At 53.5% G+C, this 23,108-nt stretch overlaps 1 protein-coding gene across 1 annotated transcript in view; it reads left to right on the forward strand.

Annotated features, from left to right (window-relative positions):
• CHST15 (carbohydrate sulfotransferase 15) overlaps nucleotides 1-6,130 on the forward strand; it is a 32,359-nt gene extending 26,229 nt beyond the window's left edge. The window contains exons 6-7 of the mRNA XM_065894667.1: nucleotides 4,065-4,212; nucleotides 5,940-6,130. Coding sequence (XP_065750739.1) covers nucleotides 4,065-4,212; nucleotides 5,940-6,130 — 339 coding nt within the window. The remainder of the gene's footprint in view (nucleotides 1-4,064; nucleotides 4,213-5,939) is intronic.
• The last annotated feature ends 16,978 nt before the right edge of the window (nucleotides 6,131-23,108 follow it).

Genomic DNA, 23,108 nt, shown 5'->3' on the forward strand with positions numbered 1-23,108 from the left:
GGCTCCTAAAAAGGAGGGTTTGAACCGGCGGGAGGCACGTGCTTTTTAATTCAATTCCATGAATTGCTGAGGATGACGAGGCATCTCTGGTCAGAATGAGACCCCAGGGCAGGATCAGTGACAGGATGGCGGGGCCGTGAGGTCACGCGGATCGCCGTGACCCTTCGGTCCCTGGAGAGCTCCTGCATAGTGGGAAGAGCCAGGAAGGCAAGAGCGGTCGGAAACCCTCCTCCTCGGGGTGAACCTTCATTTCTGGGATGAGAGAAGCGAATTTCCCTCCAGCTGTGAATCCCAGCTCAACCACAGTGCGGGGAGGCCCATCTTTTTCATACATACGTGGAGCGGGGTGCTACCCCGCTTAAGACCTTCCCTGCCTTCCTGTGGCCCCTGAGCGCACGAGCCCGCCCCGCCCACCTGTCCACCTCCTCCAGGCCACCTCCCCTGCCTCCCTGTCCACTGCTGCTCTCCAGCCACGCTCTCTCCTGCTAGGTCCTTGTGCCTCAGAGCAGGGCTTTGCAAGGTGTGCTCCCTGGACCAAGAAAATCCGTCCCCCCGGGAACTTGTCAGAAATGCAAACTCTCAGGTCGAGCCTCAGACCCCAGAATCAGGAACTTTGGGGGTGGGCCCATCAGTCCAGTCTGTTTAACAGCCCTCCAGGTGGGTATGTTTTGTGCTTGGCCTGGAGAAGCCTGGTTCCAGAGCCTTCCACACTCCCCTCCCCGGCACGTGCTTCTCCTGGTTTTTGCAGGACTCCTCACCTTTCAGGTCTGGCTTCAATCTGACCTTCTGTTCTCTCTCTCTCCACACTATTCATTTCCCCACAGCATGTGTCACAACTGGCGATTATAGATCATTGTTTCTTCACCATTTTGGCTCTGTCTCCACTAGATTACAAGCGCCACGTGGCCAGGGGCCACGTCTGTTACATAGCAACGTCTCTCCGTTGCGTACCAGGGTACCTGGCGTGCAGGATGCACTAGATTATTTGCAGAATGAATGAACGGGGAGTTTGTGAAACTAGTGGAGAGGCTGAGTAGAGAGTTCCAACCAAATCCCTAATGGGGACCAGAGAGGTTTGGCATGTGCCTGTCAGGGGAGACTCTGCACTGGCTCCTTAGCTGTTTCCCAGCACGGGGCGGGGACAGGCCCCAAGCACAAGTACCTGGCTTCAGGACCAGGCTCTGGAGGGTCTTCTCCGCTGACCCTGGGCAGGCAGGACCCCGCACTCCCTGGGCCTTGGTTGGTTTTTCCATCAAGAGCCGGCTGAAGCAGGTAACCTCAAAGGCTTCTCTCCGCTCTGGTGTTTTAAAATTTTAAATGTACCGGGCACTTCCCCTAAATAACCTTTTTATGTTCATTCCATTTTGATTCTCTGGCCGGTACTGGGGAAGGGTGCGGAAGAAGTGTTGAGTGGCTGTCTTAGGTTTGTTGGTACTTACGCTGTGCACACTGTAAACTGTCGCTCGAGGCGAGCGGCGCTTCCCTTAACTGGTAAGGGGTCTGGGGGTTGGAGTGAGCCAGAGGATGGAGTGTTCAGGGGGCCAGGGGAGGCTTCCCCACCTCTCTTCCCCTGAAGAGCCCCCAGATTTGTTCCCTGCCTGCCCCCAACGGCCCCTCCGCTGCCGGACCAGCCCTCCTGGGAGAGAAGACTCAGCTGCTGGAGGCCTGGGCCAGGGGAGGGGGCTCTCCCCACGAAGACACAGACCCGCTTTCAGGGCAATACTGTCACCCGTGGACAGGTGCAGGGACCTCTGCAGCTACTTTAAAACACCCTCATCCTGCCGCAAACTCCCAGCTCCTTTCCTTCTAGAAGGTTCTGAGTAGCAAAGGCGGGTTCCCCGGAAGATATAAAGCTCATCAGGCTGGTCCTCCCTGGGAGGGGCCGGCCTGCGAGGCTGACAAAGAACCAGAAAGCTCTCGCTGGCTTAACAAGGAGACGGTCTCATAGCGGTTTGTCTGTGTTGGAGGCGACGCGTGTATTTATTTCCGAGGCTGGCATGTGCTCATCTTCTCTTTAGCTCTGGTCCAGCTTGACGTCTTTTCCTGAGCTGGTGTCTAAGGTAGTGACAACCTGAGGGCTGTAGACAGCTAATGAAGTTTGGAGACAGCTTCTCCCCTCTAATTGTTTTTCTTCCTCCACCACCTCCCACACAATTAGAAAAACAATGAAATGGAGTGAGACTAGCAAGAGATGAAACTAGTGCCTGTACCTATTTTGTCAAGCGTTTCAGCGTCTTATTGTTGCCACCGCGTTCAGTGTGAGTGGCTGGGCGCAGGCCACTTGCGGCTGGGATGATGGAAGAGCCTGGTCCCCGCCCTGGAGGAGCTCAAGGTCAAGCTGGGAAGGAGAGGAAGTAGGATGTGAAAGTGTCGGCTGCAGGAACTGAGACTGGGCACTGGGAGGGGGTGGGCCGGGAGTCCAGTCAGACCAGGGACTTGCCCCACGTGGAGAGCCAGGCGAGGCCAGGCATTGGTGTGGGAAGCTCACGCTCAGAGACTAGAGGTGGGAGCGCCAGTCAGGGGGCTGTGACAGTGCCAGACAGGCGCCGATGCGGCCTGAACAGAGACGAGACGGGGGCAAATGAGAAGCAATTGGGAAGACCACAGTGAGGCAGAGCCAGAGGCAGGACACAGAGCCGGGTCCCAGAGGACGTGGTGGGTAGGGGCAGGGGTGGGAGTGCCGGAGAAGGGGGGCCTCCGAGCAGAAAGGGAAGGGCCTGTTCCTTTTTGGAGCCTTGCCAAGAGTTTAGAGCCCACTTTGAAGTTAGAGGGAGCAGTCCCCAAGACTCTCTTCCTTCTGACTCCATGTGCAAGCTGGGTGCAGTCCCCCAAACCACTGTCGGGTTCAGTAATTCACTAGAAGGAATCACAAGACACGCTGATGGCTGTTATACTCGAGGTTGCGGTTTACAGCAGGGAAGGGTCACAGACTAAACTCAGCCAAGGGAGGAAGCACGTGCGATGATCCACGCAGAGTGTTGCCATCCAGGGAAGCCCACCCAAGCCTCTGGTGTCCCAAGCACTTCTTGAGGCTCCCTCACGTAGTACCTGCCTGACCGACCTTTATTGTCCAGTCCCTCCTGGAGGTCAGGCCGGTACTGCATGGCCCAGAGCCCGCATCATAACTCACACTGTTAGACTGTCCAGTGGCCAGACCCCCCGAGGCCAGCAAGATACCCTTACCAGGCAGGACATTCCAGGTGGCCTAGAGATCACCTTCCAGGAGCCGAGGACAAGGGCCAGACCTCTCTGTGGTCAGGTTCACGCTTCACCACGCATACTTGCAGCTTGGCATGAGACAAGGTACAGGAGGAGGATGGACCCCGATGCGTAGGCGGAAAGGGATGGCTTCGTACAGCTCTGCTTATATTGGGGTGTGCTCACACACTCAAGGTCATGGACGTCCGTGTGGCGCCAGGCGTCTGGCTGTTCCCTCTCGGGGCTTGTTGCTGGAGCATTTGCCGCCGTTTCTCACGGCTGTGCTGTGCTGGGCATAGGAGCTGAGGCAGCCGGGATATGTGCAAAGAACATTTGCGCCATCGGTGGGTATGACCTTGGCCTCTCCGTTCTCCCTACTCCTCACCATGAAGTGGTGTGGAGCTACCTGCGGGGTTGACCTGAGGATGGCATGGGACCCTGAGGGTGGGAATCCTTTGTGCGGGGGGCACCAAACCCATCATGGAGAAGCAAGAACACGTGACATTTAAAATCCAACCTCTGGGGCCTCCCTGGTGGCACAGTGGTTGAGAGTCCGCCTGCCGATGCGGGGGACGCGGGTTCGTGCCCCGGTCCGGGAAGATCCCACATGCCCCGGAGCGGCTGGGCCCGTGAGCCATGGCCGCTGAGCCTGCGCGTCCGGAGCCTGTGCTCCGCAACGGGAGAGGCCACGGCGGTGAGAGGCCCGCGTACCGCCAAAAAAAAAAAAATCCAACTTCTGAAGGCAGTTGTTCGCTGGGACAACTCTTCACTGTTGGTTTATAATGACGTGTGTAATACGTTTGGAAAAGCGCCTTTGGTGTCGGAGGAATTACCCCTGAACTAACGCCTGCCTTCTTCGGTCCTAGGTGAGGCTGCAGGTCGGGCTGTACGCCGTGTACCTTCTGGACTGGCTCACGGTCTTTAATAAAGAACAGTTCCTCATTCTCCGCCTGGAAGACCACGCCTCTAACGTCAAGTACACCATGCACAGGGTCTTCCAGTTTCTCAGCCTCGGTATGAATGTCGCACTGGAGGCCCACGGAGCAGGGCGCGAGCTCCGAGGACACCGGCTCTGTGAGGCGCTCCCCGCGTCCCACGCAGACCCCTGAGCCGAGCAGGGCGGGGCTGAGCCGGGAGGCCAGTTAGTACCTGTTTGTCAAGCACCACGTGCACACGGGGCCTTGCGCATGGTGTGGGGAGCCGTCTCTGCGGAGGAAGAGATGGCCTCTCGTCTGGGAGCTCCCTCACTGGAGGGAGAGGAGGAAGCCGAGGCTCGAATAGCCGAGTAACTGGTAGAGTGACATGGGGGAGGTTAGCGATCTCACGGTGGGTCCGTACACGTGACTTGGGGGCCCAGCCGCTGAAGCGATCCTGGAAGGGAGGGTGTGAGCTGGACACCCTCTGGGCTCCACCCTGGACAGGGTGTCTGGGCTCCTGGGACCGTCTCGCAGAGGCCTCAGGGCCTGGGGGTCGGGGGGGATGGACAGGTCCGTGCTTGTCTCAGCTTTGCTGGGAACCCCTGGAGGCACAGCCCTGTGGCTGGGTTTGGGCTCCTGGGCCTCTAGGGAGGGGAGCCTGCCCCCAGCCAGAGGAGACCATCCCCCTGAGTCCCAAGGGGCACTTTGTGGCAGCAGGCCAAGTTGCTGGCCACGGTGACGGCTGGTAGAGGAGTGTACGTGGGTGCAGGGTGCTCCCCCGTAGGTGGCACCCAGGACCACTGGAGAGGCTGGAGCATCCTGCACATTCCTCCCAGAAGCCCCCACGGCCCTGTCTCACGAGCTTGCCTGGGAATTTTGTTAATTGAACTTTTCCTGAAATCTGTTTGCCCACCACTGGGACTCGGGACCCTTTTGTCATTTGATTTTCTTTTTCCTTTTCTTGGAGAGCTTGTAACGTGATGGAGTGTGATTACTTTTTCCTTTTAAGGCCTAGAACCATTTTTCTTTGATTTGGCCACCTGTAGACTCTGTCACATTCATGAGCTTGTCTTTAATCCCTAAGATGGACAGTAAGGCCAGTTCTGTCCCTTCCCTGTCACGTAACCCGAGGACACTGGGATGTCGTTTTTCTGTGCATGGGCTCAGGACTTCAGACTGATCGCGAGGACCCGGGACACAGAGGCTGAGCAGTGGTCCTGGGGGTTAAGCGAGTGAGAGGCTTGCGGTCCCGAGGGCTGAGGGTGGAAGTGGCAGCCTCAGGGGGCAGCACGAGGCCTCTCCCCATGGATGTGCCTGCTGCAGGTGGAGGTTCAGCCAGTGGGGGTCTCTGGGCACAGGTGGCCTCTCCCCTTCCCCCGTGGCCATTGACAGCACGACACACAGGATGAAATACGGCCCCATCAGGAGGCCCTTTGCATCGGCCTGAAGTAGAAGCAGTGGGGGCAGACTTCCAGTGGCTGGTGAGCAGGAGAGGCTACGTGCAGGGACTGTGTGTGGCAGGTCGCCCAGTTACCCAAGGACAGGCTGGCTCCCGTTTACGGGCAGTTGGAAATGAAACTGCGCCCCAGAGCCCCAGCCTTGCTTCCAAGGGTGGGGTAACACACCGGACCACAGAATCTCTGCTCTTTCACACTGGAATTTCCACCTTCCACCCTCAGCAACTCAGAAATGGATCCAGCCAAAGAATTTGAACCTCCAAACACATTCTTATGGGAAACTCCTGTCTCAACAGGAAGCACGGCTGGGATTTTCTCAAAGTTTCTTTTGCCTCCTGCCTCATAGGCTCTTTCCTTTGTGTTCCAGGGCCCTTAAGTGAGAAACAAGAAGCCTTGATGACCAAGAGCCCCGCATCCAACGCGCGGCGTCCCGAGGACCGGAACCTGGGGCCCATGTGGCCGGTCACACAGAGGCTCCTGCGGGACTTCTACGGGCCTTTTAACGCCCGGCTGGCGCAGGTCCTCGCCGACGAGGCCTTCCTGTGGAAGAAGACGTGACGCCGGGTTCCCGCTGCCACCATGATTTCCATGCTTTGAAAATCTCTCTTGGTGGGGAACCCTTTCGCTCAGAGCCTGGAGAAAACCCCTCCCCGGCCCACGTTTATGGAAACCAATTCAGAGTTTCCTTTGTGATGTTAAACAGCCCGGTGATGGACCCTTCACCGAGCCTCGGATGGAGGCTGTTGGAAATTCCACTTGGGAAAGGGTCCCCTTCTGCTCCGAGAGTGGCTGGGGTCCGGGGTGAGGCCGGCGGACGCTGGGCTGGGTGCCGGGAGGGAAGCGTGGAGTCTGGGCTTTGACAATTCTGGGTGGAGGTCCTGCCCCGGGGCTGGCCAGACGTATACTATACATTCAGCGTCGAAACCCTCTGTTTGGATCACTAACCTCATTTTGGCAGAGAATGGAGGCTCTCATTTTTTTTTCCCTTTTACCCCAAAGTCAGCCCTTCCGTCTCTTCAGATTTAAACCCTGTTAACTTCACTGTTGACGAGAACAAAGACAAAAGTCGATTTTTGGTAGCACATTCGTGTCTGGGACCTCCTCCCCTTCTGGCCTTGTGGACTTCACTTATGTTTAACAGAAAACGAACACATTTAAAACAAACCACTTTCTACGTTTCACTGGCTGGAGCTTTCTTTTCTGGCCCTTTAGATGTTTTCTCAAGGGTTTTTTCAGTTTCTAATTGGAATATAACTTCAGTTTAAAATCGGAAGGGAAAGTTTTGCTGTTAATGCCAGACTGAGCACCTCGAAGGAACTGATGGAAAATCTGGGCATCTTGGCCGTCGCCGTGCATCTGAGGTCCTCAGAGAACCGCAGCCGTTTGAGGTTTTAGTTGTAGGTGCGACAGGCTCCGCTGCTCTGCCTTTCCTCCCAAGTGAACTTGTTAGCACATTCTCCGCCGTGTGTGGACAGAGGTCCTTCCTCACTCAACGAACTGCAGGATGCTTTTTTCTGATTCGGAAGCACAGCACGTGAGCTATGCCTGGGCCAGACATGCTGTGCTGGGATTTGGAACGAGAATGCCGGGAGCTGTGTCCTTGACAGAACTTCCTGGGCCACTTGGCATCCTGGTTTACTGTTGGATGGGCTGAAGGTCTTGCTGTTACTTGGAGGTGACGGGAAAGATTGAACACAGTCCTTGCACGCAGCCCCAGGCGGGACCCCAACCAAGCTTTGCACGTGGTCGTCAAGGGACGCTTCTGCGAAGCAGAGGTCCCCAAGTCGAGGTCCCGGATGCACACCAGCCAGAGAATGCAAATGCCTGCACGCCCAGCCGCCAGTCGTGGGAGTGAGGATTTGCTGAGCTGTTCAGCCCTAGTGCCGTTGGAGATGGGGTGCTCGGCCCATTTGAAGGCGTATGGAGGGCTCTGAATGGCACGGCCGGGCTGTTTCTGCTGTGAAGGAGCCATGGGCCTGAACACCCGCTTTCAGGGACAGGCCCCCATTTCTCTCCTGGTGGCCCTCGGAGCAGCAGCCAGCAGGCAAACCTGGCCTGAGCACAAGGTGCCGTAGGGGACGTCACTCGCATGTGCGTGTGTATTTATTTGCCGTGCAGGTGCGGTGTGCGTGGGTGTGTGTGTGTGCGTTTCTGAGTGGGCTCCCTTCAGTTCTGTTACTGGTCAGCTTTCTCCGCTCTGGACACACCCCTTCACGGATTGATTTCTCTTGCAGTTCGCTTGTCACTTTCAGCCCAGATTTTTGCTCTTCGGCCCCGACTGTAATTACAAGGACTTTTCTTACGCACCCCTGTGCATGTGAACGTGTAACGTAATTCTGCTTCTTACAGAAGCACTACTGAAAGTCTTATTTCCAATATTATTTGGTTTACTATACAGATCTTTTTATAGACGATCCCTTGGTGCCGATCAGCGCCGTGCAGACCCGGTTTCTCCAGGGGCCTTTCTCCAAAGGGCTGTCTGTCTGTTCCTTTGCTTTCCTCTGTTCTCTCTCACTCGAGGCCCCACTCTTGGTGACAGCACAGCTGCCCTTTCGAGCCGTGGTCCTCGAGCCTGTCATCCCAAACCAAAGCGAAATGGAGGATTTCTCACGACCCGGTCTGGAAGTTCCTTTGTGTCCCCAAAGCTGTGCATCGGGTTGTATCAAATTGTACTCCCTTAGTCGCGTAAGGTATGTTAATGAACCACTGTTATGCTGTACGTTTATTAATACTGAACATAATTAAATGTGGACCCCTGTGACTGGGACCCGGGGGTGCATGCCCTTCCTCATAAGCCGTCAGAGCACTTGGGGGGGGGTTTTCCGCCGTGTCCACTGTGCGTGAATGAACCACGGGAGCAGTTCTGTGTCTCACCTGCGTGTGATGTGCACCCGGTACGCAGGGGACCCGCCGCACGTGGTGACGGTGCGAGAGAGTAGAGCAGGCGGGAGAGGTCAGACGTTACCACGGACGCCCTCGTGAGGCCAGCCAGGGGCGTGAGTCAGGGCGGCGAGGTCCAGCCCTACCCACAGACGGACCTAACGTCATCCTCAGACATTTAGATTTGATGGTTGGGTGACCCCCGGACTCCCAGCAGGCTGCTGCCCTCATTCCCGGGGCCTACCTGGCCCCTGGGGGCTGCGAGTTTGAGACCCCTGGTGTCACTGGGTGCACGGCATTGTCACTGGACGCTCAAGGCCCCCAGTGCAGCCAGGACAAGCCTGAGAGATGAGGTCCTCTCAAGTTCGGGGCTCTGGAAGCCGGGGCCATCCTGGGGGCAGCGGGGAGCCTGGGTTGGTCCCCGAATTCTGGGAAGACTCACCCTGGGCGAGTGTCTCCCCAGCACTGCCCCCCATGGGTTGTGTGCTGGGGGAAGAGGGGCTGGTGGGTCCAGACCTGGAAATGAGGAGGACCCCAGCTCTTGATGGCAAAGCCAGGGACGGCTTCACTCAGCAGGGAAGATGCTGTGCCTGGGAGGAGAAGCGGCCGGTGGGAGACGGGGGTCGGGACAGAAGGGTGAGTCTGGAGGGCTGATGGCACAACTCCCTCCCCCGGGGCCTATCCAAAACCCTCTCTGCTGTGGGACCACCTCCCGCCCTGACTCGGGAACCAGCTCTCAGGGACCGTTCTGACGAGGATAACCTCCGTCTTCGTGTAAACCTCCCCTCGGAATAACCTCTCCCCAGATGACTCCGTTTGGGAATTGAAGCAAAGGCCACGCACTGCTGGAGGAACCTGGGCCTCGTCAAGCGGTGAGAGGCCTTGTGTGTGGGCGGGTATTTTTCTGTTGCTCCAGAATCCTCTCCCTGTGGGCAGATCCTGTTGAGACTCTAGGCTAAAGGCCTCACTTTCCCAGAGCTTCACCTGGCAGGGCTGCCTGCAGAGCTACGTTAGCTGCAGCAGTTACATCAGACCGCGTGGCTTAACCTAACACCACAAGGCCATTACCTCACAGGCCTGGGGCTCAGAGATCCAAGCTCAGTCTCACGGGGCTCAAGTCAAGATGTCGGTGGGCAGGACTGGTGCTTCCTGGAGGCTCTGGGGAGAATCCGTTTCCTTACCTTTTCCAGCTGCTAGAGGCCGCCTGCATTCCTTGGCACGTGGCCCCTTCCTCCACCTTGAGACTCTCTCTGACACTCTTTCCCTCGTCTTGTCACCTTCTCTGCTTCTCCCCCTCTGGCCTCTTGCAAGGACCCTTGCCATGACTCTGGGTCCATAGGATGCTAACGCAGGATCATCTCCCCATCTCAAGGTCACATCTGCAAAGCCCCTTTTGCCAGATAACGTAACATTTATAGGTTCCAGGAATTAGAATGCAGACATCTTTGGGAGCCGTTATTCAGCCAGCAATAGGGGGGTGGGTCCAGTAGGCTGGTCGGCAGTCAGAGGATGGAGTGGGTGCCCACTGGTCTGTCCCTTTCGGCTGTGCCCTGAGGGGCCCACGCAGGTCTGAGTGCCTAGCAGAGGGCTGAGCTTCCCGACACATCTGTTCTGAGATGGCGAATCTTCCTGTCCAGGCAGGACCTTGTGACTGGAGTGAGGGGGTCAGGGTGAACGGCAAGTTGTCGTTTTGTATGCTTCTCCCGAGTGAGCCAAGTGATGGCCCCAGGCCCGGATAGGGTTTTTTCTCCCTCAGGAGACCCACAGAAGCCACATGGGCAGTTTCGAGTTTCTCCAGGTCAGCTGTTTCTGAGTGAGTTATGCTCCCAAGGGAGCAGCTTGTGAAAACTACAAATGTGGTTAGAATGTTTGCTGGCCCCTGAGAGAGCCTCAGGGGCCAGTGGCCTCGTGGCCCCATGTTCCAGGGATGCCTTTGGAAGGCAACCTCCAACCTCACTTTCAGTGCTCGTGCCTGATGGCCCCCGAGCTGGCCTTGACTCCGCGACCTCGACCCTGTCCCTGCTCCTGAAGCCCCGCGCCGTCAGCCTGGCCCTTGTCTCTAGCCCTCCCGCCCCTCCCCCTCGGGGTTCCCATCCTTTGCAGAACTGCCCCTGCTCAGGTTCTGAGTGGCAGGGCGGAGGCTGGGCGGTCCTGGGTCTCTTAGGCCTGCAGGTTGCTGTCCTGAGAGCCTGCAGGTGACGAGGACGCCACAGAGGCGGAAGTGGTGGCATCTCAGTGACTGCAGCAGGCCCCCGAGGAAGAACAGTTTCTCCTCGGCCACCACCTGGGAGTGTCCGAGTCTTCCTGCCAGGGGCCCAGGACCCACCCAAACTGCACCTGTGCTCATTACCCGCACGCTTGGGGCGAAGCAAGGAGTAGGGTGGTCCATCCCGTGTGACCGCCCTGCTCTGTGGGTGCCCAGCTCCGAGTCTGGGGCACAGAGGAGAGTAGGAAGGGGTCTTCCCTTCCCACGGTGGAGGACCCCATGGGTACAGTGGCACAGGGAACACGGAGGCCGCTGGGGCTCCTGGGGCTTTCTGGTGCACCCCCGGCTCTGTGTGCTCTGAGCAGCCCCTTTGAGATCAGGCCCCGGTCAGATCTAGAAGTAGGTGAGTCCAAAGCCTGGGCCTCTCTGAGTCTCAAGACTTTCCCAAGGCCTCACGTTGAGGTGGTAGTGGGGACCCAGCACTTCAGCTCCCTGAACAAGTCCCTTCTCACAGAGCCGAGAAAGGCTGGGTCCAGGGAATCGAGATGGGGAGACTTCCAGCATCTTCTCCTGGAGTCATGAGCCATCTTTCTTCACCAGTCTTCTCCTAAAAGGGACAGTCTGACTTGCACCCATCAAACTCGGTTCCCCCAGGACAGTGTGGGGAAGGGGTGAGCCTTGGGCCTTGAGCCAGATGAGCTGGGTTCAAGGCCTGGGTTGTGTCCATCCCATAACCTTGGGGCCACTGTGGGTCCCTTCCACATCTGCAGGTCTATGGGCCTCATGAATGGGTGTTGAGAGTTAACGAGGCAATGGTACATGAAAGTATAAAGTGACGATCAGAGAGGCTACACACCTGCCTGAGGTCACACAGCTCCGATCTCCAGAAAGAGCAGAATGTCAACTCAGATTTTTCACTTTTTAACTTCATAGTCAATGATTTTAACCATGGTCCTACAGCGGACATCCCCCCCACTCCCCCATCAGGCTCCCATCCCCAGCAGCCTGTCTGCATTTCACCTGTCAGCTCTCATCTCATCTCCCCTTAAGGATGGGGCAGCAGTTCCTGGGTCTTCTGGGGCAGAGGTTTCCGCAGACCTGCCCATCCAGGGATCTAGGTGGTGACTGGGGCTTCTAGGGAAAACAAAGGGAAATAAACATGGCTTTGTTTTGCCAGAAAAGTCTCGCAGCTGAGAGTCCTGCTGCCAGAGGCGTCCTCCCTGCCCTGGCCGGCTAAGCCTTCCACTCACAGGACCAGGCTGGCCTCACAGGACCTCGGGCTGGCTGTAGCGGGGGGCTTCAGAGTCACATCAGAAGTGGATGGTCTGACCCTGGGCTCAGCCCCTCCTGTGGGCCTCAAAGGCACCAGGGGACATACTCAGCTAGAAAGTCTGCAAAGAGTCAAAATTTCATTTTTTTAGCAAGGGTTTTCTGAACATCTCCTTTGCACAAGGCGCTGGGCCAGGCATTAGGGTGGGTGGGGGCTGGTCGTCTGCTCATTCAGTGATTCTTTCACTGGTTCTTTCACCACGTATTCGTGGAGCCCAGTCTGCGTGAAACGGGAGGTGGGAAGGCCAAAGGCCACATGGCCAGAGGCCAGGCTGAGGCGTGCAGCTGGTGTCCGCGTTGGGGAGGACGGGCTGGGTTGGGCCAGACTTCTCAGAGCATCTGTAAATCCTACTTAACCACGCATACATTTCTTAAACCTTTTATTTTTACTTAAAATATTTAAAGTACACTAATTTGTCTGTCTTTTGATAAAAGGGCCAAAGCCTTTGGCCCAAACATAAGTCTGCCCGTTGGAGTTTTGGGTCATCTTTATGGCTGAAACTGCATCACGAGGCATCAGCGCTGGCTTCCGGTTTCGGTTCTCTAAAGGGGCCTGAGAACAGGAAGGCCCTTGCGAAGCCTCTGAAAACGGTCTTCCGTCGTATATGTGGTTATTTCCCTCGTGTGCTGGGACTTTCCGAAGCTTCTGACCTGGTTTCTAGAGATTGGCTCATGTTTTGTACTTGTATTTCATTTGTTTCCATCAGTTGTTCTCAAAGTGTGGTCCAAGGATGAGGGTGACCCTCGAGGCCCTTTGGGGAGATCCACCAGTCAAAACTAAGACTCTGCATGCCCACACCAAGACCTCATTCGCCCTTTATCCCCTCATTTCCTCATGATGTACAAGTGATAATTTCCAGCGGCTGAGGCCCACTCTGATGCCTGGTGGACTGTGCTTGGGCTTTGAAATTCTTTCAGCTTTAATTTCTAATATAGTAAATACTGATAGGTGTGAACCACCTAAACAAAAGCTCTTTGGGAATCTTCAATAATTTTTGAGAGTGTAAAGGAGTCTTCATTCTTAACAGTTTGAGAACTGCTGGTTTCAATATTTATTAAATCACATATTTCTAATATCAAGCACAACTGGAATAAGAAAGACTTGGGAACAAACATAACTGACTTGTAATAAACTCAGAATCGACTGGAGAGCACTGAGCATGCCCTGAACATCAGCAAGGGTGCCTAGGGATCGAGGAGGCAGGCATCTGTCAGTGGGGGGGCTGGATAAGAGGTATCTACGGTGTAAGTGGTGACAGCAGTAATACGGGTGCTAGCTGTTTACTGAGCACATGCTGAGCGCCAGGCCCCGGGCTCAGTGCAGCTCCACGTGTTGCCTTAGATCCTCACCGCCACCCTAGGAGAGAGGTCCTATCTTTCTTCTGGTTCTGTCATTGCACAGGTGGGGGAACTGAGGCTCAGAGGGGCCAAACAACGAGCCCCAGGCCCCCAGCCCCTAAGGAGCAGAGTTAGTCCTTGATCTCAGGGCTATTGATCTCCAGGGCCCGAGTCTTCACCTGCACTTCTCACCTCTGAGTCCCTGAAGTCTCTGAGTTTCTAAGGAGGCAGAGCCTCAGGTGAAATCAGGGGGCTGCTGGAACCTTCGGGACGGTCTGGGCTGGGAGGCCGACACACGCACTGGGGACGAGGTCAGGGCCAGGTGGCCTCTTCAAGGTCATTTTCTTGTGGAAGCAGCAGAACTGACCGAGACAGCACCCCACCCCACCTCCTGGCACCCCGTCGGTGCCCAGTCTTGCAGGGGCCCTTGGGCAGGGACTCGATCCTGGCCTCTGCCGCCCTCTTACTGCATCCCTTCTGTGTCCTGTGTCCACCTGGATGGGAGGAAGCTGAGCTGCGTGTGTGCTGACCCTCAGGAGGAGCCCCTGACTTTTTGGGAGGTTGAACAGGTGGGACCAGCTGCTCCAGGGGCCCTTCCGTCTCACCGTCTGAGGCTTTCTCAGAGCCCGGGAATCCCGGGCTGGTCCCATCCTGCCAGTTCTGAGGTTGTTCAGGGGACCCCTGTGGCCCCCCGTGGCCAGCCGCCGCTGCTGCTGCTGTGGGTTGGAGCCGTGGTTGAGGAATGGGGAGTGGCAGCTGCCCTCCACATCTCCGAGGGGCAGCTGGACATCCCAAATGAGGGGCCACGGTCACCATGGAGATCTTTTGTTTACTCCCGCCTCCACGTGAGATAATCTGCAGAACTGCCGTTTTCTACACTTTCAACATAGTGGAATTCAGGAAAATTCCACGGCCAGGCCAGCCTCCAGTTCTAAAGGCAGCAACCCAGGCAGCCTGCACAAGACCTCAGGATGCAGGCGAACTTCTCTGGCCTCTAATCTCCTACTTCCCCTAAGAGAGCACATGCTTCTCCTCTGCTCCACGTTTTCTGCCTCCGTGCCTTTGCTCAAGCCAATGCACCACCAGGAGGGCCCACCCTCCCCACTGTTCAACTGAGCCAGCTTCTTATCTCACCCCAGGGCCAAGGGCAAGTGTTACCTCCTCCTCCATGCTGGCCTCCTGGATTCCACCTTGCCTCCTGCCTCCCACCTCCTGACCTGCTTGAGGCCTCTTCCCCTTCTTAGTCTCTCTCCCATCTTGTGTGGTGTTGATTACTTTCTACGTGACTCTGCAGTCATTTCTGTGTTTTCATCTCGCACCCAGACAGCAAATCCTGGGGGCACACAGGCTGTTCCTTCCCCCACCTGCAGTTACCCCAGCCGTGGAGTGATGTCCCCAAGAGGGAGGCAGTGAGTGCCTAGAGAGAGAACTGACCTGGGAGCTAGGGATCTGGATGACACTGAGCCAGTGACTTAACTTCTCTGAGCCTGTTTCCCCAGCTACTGAGCAGGGTGGGGGCCTGGAGGATTTCAAGGGGCCCTTTCAGATCTGCCTTTCTCTTTGTCGCCTTTCCCCAAGCTGCTTACGAGCCCAAGGTGTTTTGCAGAGGAAGAGTCTGGAGAAGGGGTTGGGCCGCGATGGCAAGCCCCCCCGCCCAACTCTTCTGGGATTCCAGGATGGCTGCCCTGGGAGCAGAAGGCACCGAAACACAGCCCTGTGCTGCCCCCGTGTGTCCTCTCTAGGCACTGCACCCAGGGGGCCTGTCTCAGCCAGCCCTGGCAGATGCACATCACCAATCTGGACGGCCCGCTTGACCCTCCACTGTCTTCTTGCTCAACGCTCACCTGGGCCAGGGAGCTCCTGGGGACTAGCAGTAACCCTAATAAGAGGGCGTCCAAGGGTGGAAGGACTGTGGTCTCAGATCAGCCAACCAGGAGCCTTGTTCTGGAGGTGCCATTATGTGGCGAGAAGGATGGTCGTAGGAGCCCCCAGAGGTGTTCACATGTGCTTCTTGGTCTCCAGGCACTCCCCCCGCCCCGACCTCCACCGAGTGGCCTGCAGGCCGTGTAGGATCACACCCACAGCGCCTGCAGGGAAAGGACGGCTGGGAGAGGGCCAGCCTGGCTCTCCGTCAGGTGCTCCCGCCGCTCTATCTGGCGCGGCCAGAGCACAGCTCCTAGTGGGCTGAGTTGAGACCCTTCTGCCCCTTTAGGACTGGTAGTGGTCAGGCACCTCCCCAGCCTCTCTCCATCTTGATCCTTCCCACGCGTAGGCCTCCCCTTCTCAACCCTCGTCCTCTATGCCACCCTTCCTAATACCCTGTCCTGAGCTGACCTGAACCTGGGTCTCGGACACCCTCCTAGGACTGTGCATGGCTCAAGAGGGCCCTGGGGGAGCCCTCACCCGCCCCAGGGGGACCTCAGATGTGGGAGTATTGGTGACGGGAAGGGGCTGGGCTTGAAGCTTCTGCCTGCAGACCTGCAGAGCTCCACCCTCACCCGTCCCTGTTCTGCCTTCTCCACTCCTCCCAGCATCACCTCCTTCCTGGGCTCTCCTCTCTCCTGCCTGCAAGATGGCCCTCCTGGCTCCCGGCTCCAGGCCCCACCTCCATAATCAGTGCTCTGTGGCCTCTCAGCCCTACGCAGGCAGGCTCCTCTGTTACCCTTGTCCTTCCCAGATGTGGGGGAGGAGCTCAGGGGTCCTAGGGGACACCCTCTCCCGAGATGTCCTGTGCTGACCCCCATCCTGCCTTAGTGTAGATGAGCTGAGGTCTGGGACCTCCACGTGGCAGTGGGTCCTCCTCTTCTTTTTTATTTTTTTTAATTAATTAATTTTATTTATTTTTGGCTGTGTTGGGTCTTCGTTTCTGTGCGAGAGCTTTCTCTAGTTGCGGCGAGCAGGGGCCACTCTTCATCGCGGTGCGCGGGCCTCTCACTATCGCGGCCTCTCTTGTTGCAGAGCACAGGCTCTGGACGCGCAGGCTCAGTAGTTGTGGCTCACGGGCCCAGTTGCTCCGCGGCATGTGGGATCCTCCCAGACCAGGGCTCGAACCCGTGTCCCCTGCATTGGCAGGCGGACTTTCAACCACTGCGCCACCAGAGAAGCCCGGTCCTCCTCTTCTTGACCTAGTCCACCAGGCAGACCTGACCTCTCCCCTGTCCCATTTGCCTTCCAGCTGTTTCTGCTCTCTCCTCTCTCCGTCCCTTCTCCTCCTTCCTCCCGGCTTGCTCTTCCTCCAGCAGTGACATGCGTGCCGGACGGGGTGAGGCTGTACTGGGCTGGGGCTGTGGTTCCAACAGGCAGGTCTGGAGCTGCTGCCACGGGGCAGCTCTGAGAAGGTCCAGGGTCTCGATGGCAAGCCATGCTTAGCGTAACCCGGATACATCGCTGTGCTCGCCCTGCCAGGGTGTTCAGGACTGGGTAACAAGCAAAGAGAACCAGCCCACTTTATTAGCACCTGCCACAGTTGTAGCCCTCACTCTGCTTCTTCACAGCTCTCTTCCTCGGGCTCCTCCATCCCAGAAGCTCCAGGGGGGGCTTCTTCCTCCCCAGCTGGGGGCTGCCCCTTCTGGAACATGTGACTTTCTCAGCCCCTGCCTCAGCTGTGAGGTGACCCTGTCCAGGCTGCTCATGTTTCAGTGGCCAGGACTTGTCACGTGCCCCCCTCCAGCCAAGGGATGGGCAGGCTGCTATGAGCTGGATGGAGAATTGATGTCGGGCGGGGCACGTTCAGTGTCCCCCAGCTCCCTCAGAGCCCCCACTGGATTCTACCCTGGCCCTTCTCACTCATTCTCCCACCTGTCAGTCTCTTTCGGATGTTTAACCTCTTTATACCCGCACTGCATTCTGTGAAATTTCCTTCCAGTTATGTCTCAGTTCACCAAATCTTTCTATTTCTCTACATCACCAATTCTGCTCTCTAAACTATTAATTTTTTAATTTTTAAGTGACTTTTTTTGGGGGTGATTTTCAATTGTAGAATGTCAATTTGGTTCATTTTCAAGTCCATCTGTTATTTTTTCATAGAACCTTGTTTCTTAGATTTTTTTAAAAGATTTTTTTGATGTGGACCATTTTTAAAGTCTTTATTGAATTTGTTACAATATTGCTTCTGTTTTATGCTTTTGGTTTTTTGGCCATGAGGCCTGTGGGATCTTAGCTCCCCAATCAGGGATCGAGCCCGCACCCCCTGCATTGGAAGGCAAAGTCGTAACCACTAGACCACCAGGGAAGTCCCTTAAATATGGTTTTTAATTCCTTCTTTATGTCTTTAATCATTTTAAACATGATTTATTATTTCATTTGAACTGTTATTATAAGTGCTTGGGGGATTAATCATTCTGTTTAGTTTTTAATCTGCTGACTTTCCCTTGTGAATTGTTTCCTTGTGTATTTTGTGATTTTAAAAAATTATTTTGAGTTTTTCTTGGGGTGTATTACCATTTCTTTTCTAGGGGAGGCCCACATGCCCTGGGATGGGAGGTATTTCCAGGAAAGGATTTTATCTTTGCTTTGGTCTGGATCCAAGGGATCATTTGTCTAAAAACAAATTTTGCAATAACTTTTTGGTTTGGGATGTCCTTGTTTTATGGGAAGTATAAATTAAAACTGTCCATCTGGTTGGGTGGGGTGGGTTTGGAGCTTCCGTTTTGTTTTGTTTTTGTTTGTTTTATTCTCCAAAAAATGTTTTATTCTGGAAAAAATCCGGCACAATTTATCCCATTTTCCATTTGTGCATAATGTGTAAAATCACTGAAAAGCCCAGTGAGAGCATGGTTATTATCTGATACTTATTTGTTTCCTACAGTGTGGTGGTCTAACATTAACTAAAACAGCATTGGTCCTCATATCTGCTTTCAGTTGAGAGCCAATATTTTGGAGCTCCCAATTTTAATGGGAACTTTTATGCACCCTCATCTTTTCTGAGCAGAGTCAAGCTTTGCTCCCGAGATTGCGCTTGTATTTTCTGAGTCTTTCTTATAAGGAAGGGCCAGTCTTCCAGGGACCTGACTTTATTCAGAGTACCCAGTTCACCTCTGCCTCTTCTATGTCAGGGATGTATTTCCTCTCTTCCCTGAGTGTTAAAACCCAGCCCCTAGCCCTTAGGACACATACTTATATTTGACCCCTCCCTGGGCTTCTGTGGTGTTGGCTCATGAATGATCCTTCTGGCTTGTGGTTCCTACTTTATTTCTGGCTCAAGAAGTGCCCTCTTTCCTTCTTTCAAACTTGCCTATGAATTAGAAAGAAATTGACAGGTTTTGGGTGTGCAGAGATGGCTAGCAGGGCAGAGATGGGAATTTTCTAGTCAACTTTTGTTATTAATTCCTACATTAATTTTGCAGTGGTCAGAAGACATCTCTGAATGATGTAAATCCTTTAAAATTTGTGAGGTTGGCTTTGTGACCCAACATATGGTTCATTTTCTTAAATATTTGTGCATTTAAAGAGTGCGTATTCTGTCATTGTTGGATGTAATATAGTTCAAGCTAATTGTGCTGTTCATACTTATAACCTTATTGCTTTCCTATTTTTATTGAGAGGCATGTGCTAATGTCTTCTAACATTATTATAGATTTGTCTCTTTCTCCTTTTGGTTTAGTGCTTATGTGGCATAGTTTTTTTCCCCAACCTTTACTTTCACTATTTTTTGCTTGTTTTTGAGGTAGATCTCTTGTAACCAAAATATAAACAAGTTTTAAAAATCTGATGTGAAGCTTTAGTCTTATTTGGAGTATTTAGTCCATTTACATTTAATGTAACGATTAATATATTTGGATTTATAGCTACACTTTTACTATTTGCTTTCTATTTGTTGTACCTGTTTTATGTTGTCTGCTCCCCTTCCCTTTCCCCCTGGTATTTGGCCATTTGGTCCTGTTCCTTGGCATGCCTAGTAATTTTTCATTGAATTCTGGGCATCATTCATCCTTTTCTCTGATGGGTGGATAAACTGTGTGTGTAGGGGTGGGGCTTAGTCATCTTAATCCAATCAGGAACTGAGTGGATGCTATTCAAGTACTGCTACTCAGGGCTGGGTGGCAGGATTGGAACACCTCTGCTCATGTCTGCTCCTACAGCATGGTTTTAAGGTGTGTTCATCAGGGCTCTTGCCCCATGATAGGTCCTGAACTCTAGTCCTTGTGTCCTCAGCACAGTGAGAAAATTTAAAAACTTCACTTACTTTTCAGGCTCTGTGTTTACCTTTCTAGTTTTCATCTTGTTCAGCTTCAGAAATCTTCAGATATTTTGAGGGGGAAATTGACTGAGAGCTGGGCTTAGTTCTTTGCCCCACTGCCACCCCCCAAGAATCTCATTTTTGTCTTTCCAGGTCCATAAGCCTATCAGCATCTTTGTTAGTTTCCTTGATTCCCCTGGTAGCTCTAACCTGGACCCCTTGCCTCTTGCTCTGTCCAGGATTCCCAAGTGCCCTGAGTAGAAAAGTACACATTTATTAAAAATTTTAAGTTTAATACAAAAATAAAGAAAAAAAATTCAAGACCTAATACTCAGCAAATGAACCTTGTTCAAGGTGCCAGTGCAGGACCTTGGCCTTTTAGGCTTGATTGCTTCTCCAGTGCCTTCAAACAAATGTTTTTTGGTGTGTCATCAGCCTTCTTGTTGTCCTCCATATTGGTCCTCTGCAAGATCTCCAAGAAACAGGAGTCCCTTTGTATTATGTTTCAACCATTTTATATTTTGGGGTCTATATGTTACCCCAACCTTTCCTATCCTAACTAATACATATTTTACCAGCATTTCTATATATTTTTAGGAGGAAGTCATCCATAATAACTAGTCTTCCAGTTGGTTGAGCCAAAGGACCTTATACTGATTACAATTAGAAAATATGAAGGACATACTGTCGTTGGTCACGTGGTACAGAATACACAGTTAAGCACGTGTGAAGAGAAATGTTTAAAAATGATATGTCTTATTAAAAAGATAATACACATTTATTAAATATTTTAAGTTAATACAAAAATAAAGAAAAATATGTCAAGACCTTGTACTCAGCCAATGAAGCTTGCTCATGTTGGAAACTCTGGACCCTGGCGTAGAACACAAAGCTCAGCGTTTTGCATTCATCGAGTCAGGGAGTTATGCTATTTATCCAACAAATCCCTTTAAGTATTGGCCCGTGGGAGTTTCTAGAGGGCATTTACACCCAGCACTATACATATAACACTATACATATATTATAAACACATGTATGCATATACACACACACACACACACACACACATATATATATTTGTTCATTGCCACAGACCCAATGCCTAGAAGAAACAGGTGTTTAAAAAAACATTTGTTTGGGCTTCCCTGGTGGCACAGTGGTTGAGAATCTGCCTGCGAATGCAGGGGACACGGGTTCGAGCCCTGGTCTGGGAAGATCCCTCATGCCACGGAGCAACTGGGCCCGTGAGCCATGGCCGCTGAGCCTGCGCGTCTGGAGCCTGTGCTCCACAGAGAACAAGAGAGGCCGCGATAGTGAGAGGCCCACGCACGGCGATGAAGAGTGGACCCCGCTTGCCACAACTAGAGAAAGCCCTCACACAGAAACGAAGACCCAACACAGCCATAAATAAATTAAAAAAAATTAAAAAACACATTTGTTTAATAAATGAATGAATAAACTAAAATTTAAAAAAAAAGCCCTTGCACTCTGTGGCAACTGCTATCGTCATATTTTTTTCCAATCTTATTTTTCTACACTTTTGATTTGTTGAGTCATATTATATAGACAATTCTATATGCTGCTCAAGGCAAAACACACATAAAACAAAACTTAGTATAGCATGTGCTGTGTGCCCCTGGCCCAACCAATTCACCACATAGAGCCCCAGTTTCTTCCTCTGAAAAACAGACATATGGTGACAGGGTTGTGGTGAAAATCCAACGGTAAAGCTCTTACCGTTATTCCAGAGGCATAACTGCACAATACATTGTACACAATACATTGTAGCTATTAGAATTTTAGGATCAGTAGTATCAGTAGTGCCCCCAGTCTAGAGAGGGGTTAACTAACTTGCTACAGTCATACCTGAGGTCCACACTCTGGTCTGCCCGACCCCAGGCTCTTTCCATCTCCACCTTCAGCCTCAAGCCATACCCGGCCCCATGCTGGGTCCTGAGACTTCAGAGAAACTGAAAGCTTCCTCTGGCAGCTGGAGTTGGAGTGAATCTGTCATCACTTGCCACGACGATGCTGCATAACAAAAACCTTACCAAACCTCAGTGTCACACTGTTAGCATTGATTTAGCAGGTTATCAGTCTGGGGGTCAGTGACTTAGGCTGGGCTCTGCCAGACGGTTCTTCTGGTTGTGGCTGGGCTCACCCACATGTCTGCCAGTTGGCTGCAGGTTGGTAGACCCAGGGTGGACACAGCTGGGACAACTGGTGACCTTGGCTTTACCCCACATGGCCCACCCTCTGGCAGGCTGTCCTGGGCATGTTCTTGTGGAAAAGGCTGAGGAGCAAAAGGGGGTGAGGGAGAGATGCAAGTGTTTCTTCAAGCTTCTGCTTTTGTCACGTTTGCTAAAATCCCATTGGTAAAAGCAAGTCACGGGGTAGAGACTGAAATCTCTGGGGCAGGATGCCAGGCCCACAATGGGGGGCCCTGAAAGTGTCATGGCAAAGGGTGGGGTACAGGAAAGGTGAGGAATGGAGACATCACTGCATTTCATCTGTTTCAGGGAGGAGAAGACACAGAAATCATCCAGTTAGCCAGGGGAGCAGACAGATCAGAGCCCTCCTGTGTCATGCCAGCAGGATGACCTGTGATACATGAACAGATGGGCTCTTTCTAACCCCCAAACCCTTGAACTGGGCTGCTGGTCAGGAGGCCCACATTGCCCCGGGGGCAGGTCACAAAGGAAAGTGTGCAGGTGGCAAAATCCTGGCTTTTAACTTCAAGAGCCTTTGGCTGGGAATAAACAAAAAATTCAGAAATTTACGCAACAACATGTTCTTTGATCAACAGGAACTCCCCTTCCAGACCTCCTAGGAGGAGCAGAGAGAAGGATGTTCAACAGCTGAACTTGAACTTGAACTTGAACGGGGGACGTGTGCTCCTGAACTGAGCATGTCAACTTCACCGAGAGCATCAGGCAAGGAGCTGAAAACAAAGGCAGCGACCATCCTTGTGGAAGATGACCAGGCCTGGTGCACTCAGGAGAAGCGCTGAGAGCTTGCCAAAAACCCAGGCAGAAGGCACAGGGCCTCCTTCGTCCTTCTGTCGGCAGTAACCTTGAACTTCAAGGAGCTGAACAGGCCTGGTGCCAGGAGCTAAATTGGAGCAACCACTGGCCCCAAATAAGGAATTTATAAGTGGCTCTGGGCTTATAAGAATCAAAAGCATATTCTTGCCCCAGTAGAGTTCGCCGGGATCCAGAAAGAGTCACACAAAGAGAGACCAAGAGAAACAAAATCTCTGGAGAGTTACATTTGGGGTGGATGGAGGCTAGGTCGGCCCTAGGGTGACCTACGTGTCCCAGTTTCCCAGGACTTTCTTGAATTCAGCACTGAAAGTCCTGCATTCTGGAAACCCCCTTGGTCCGGTCACCCGGTTGGCCTGGTGGCTGGAACTGCAGGACAGTGGAGAGCCATGGACTCCTGTTCTGTCCCTCTGCTGGGTCCTGCTCACCTGGCTGGCTGTGGGTTGGGACTCGAGGGGCAAGGCCTCCCAGCAGCCCCCATGGCTGGGGGCACCTGCAGCGTTTGGGGGACAAGCCTGGTCCCTGAAGAGCACGGGGAGAGAGTCCCTCTTCTCGTTGCTGCCA

The sequence above is a fragment of the Phocoena phocoena genome, chromosome 16 (assembly GCF_963924675.1).
Source record: "Phocoena phocoena chromosome 16, mPhoPho1.1, whole genome shotgun sequence".
Lineage (NCBI taxonomy): Eukaryota > Metazoa > Chordata > Mammalia > Artiodactyla > Phocoenidae > Phocoena > Phocoena phocoena.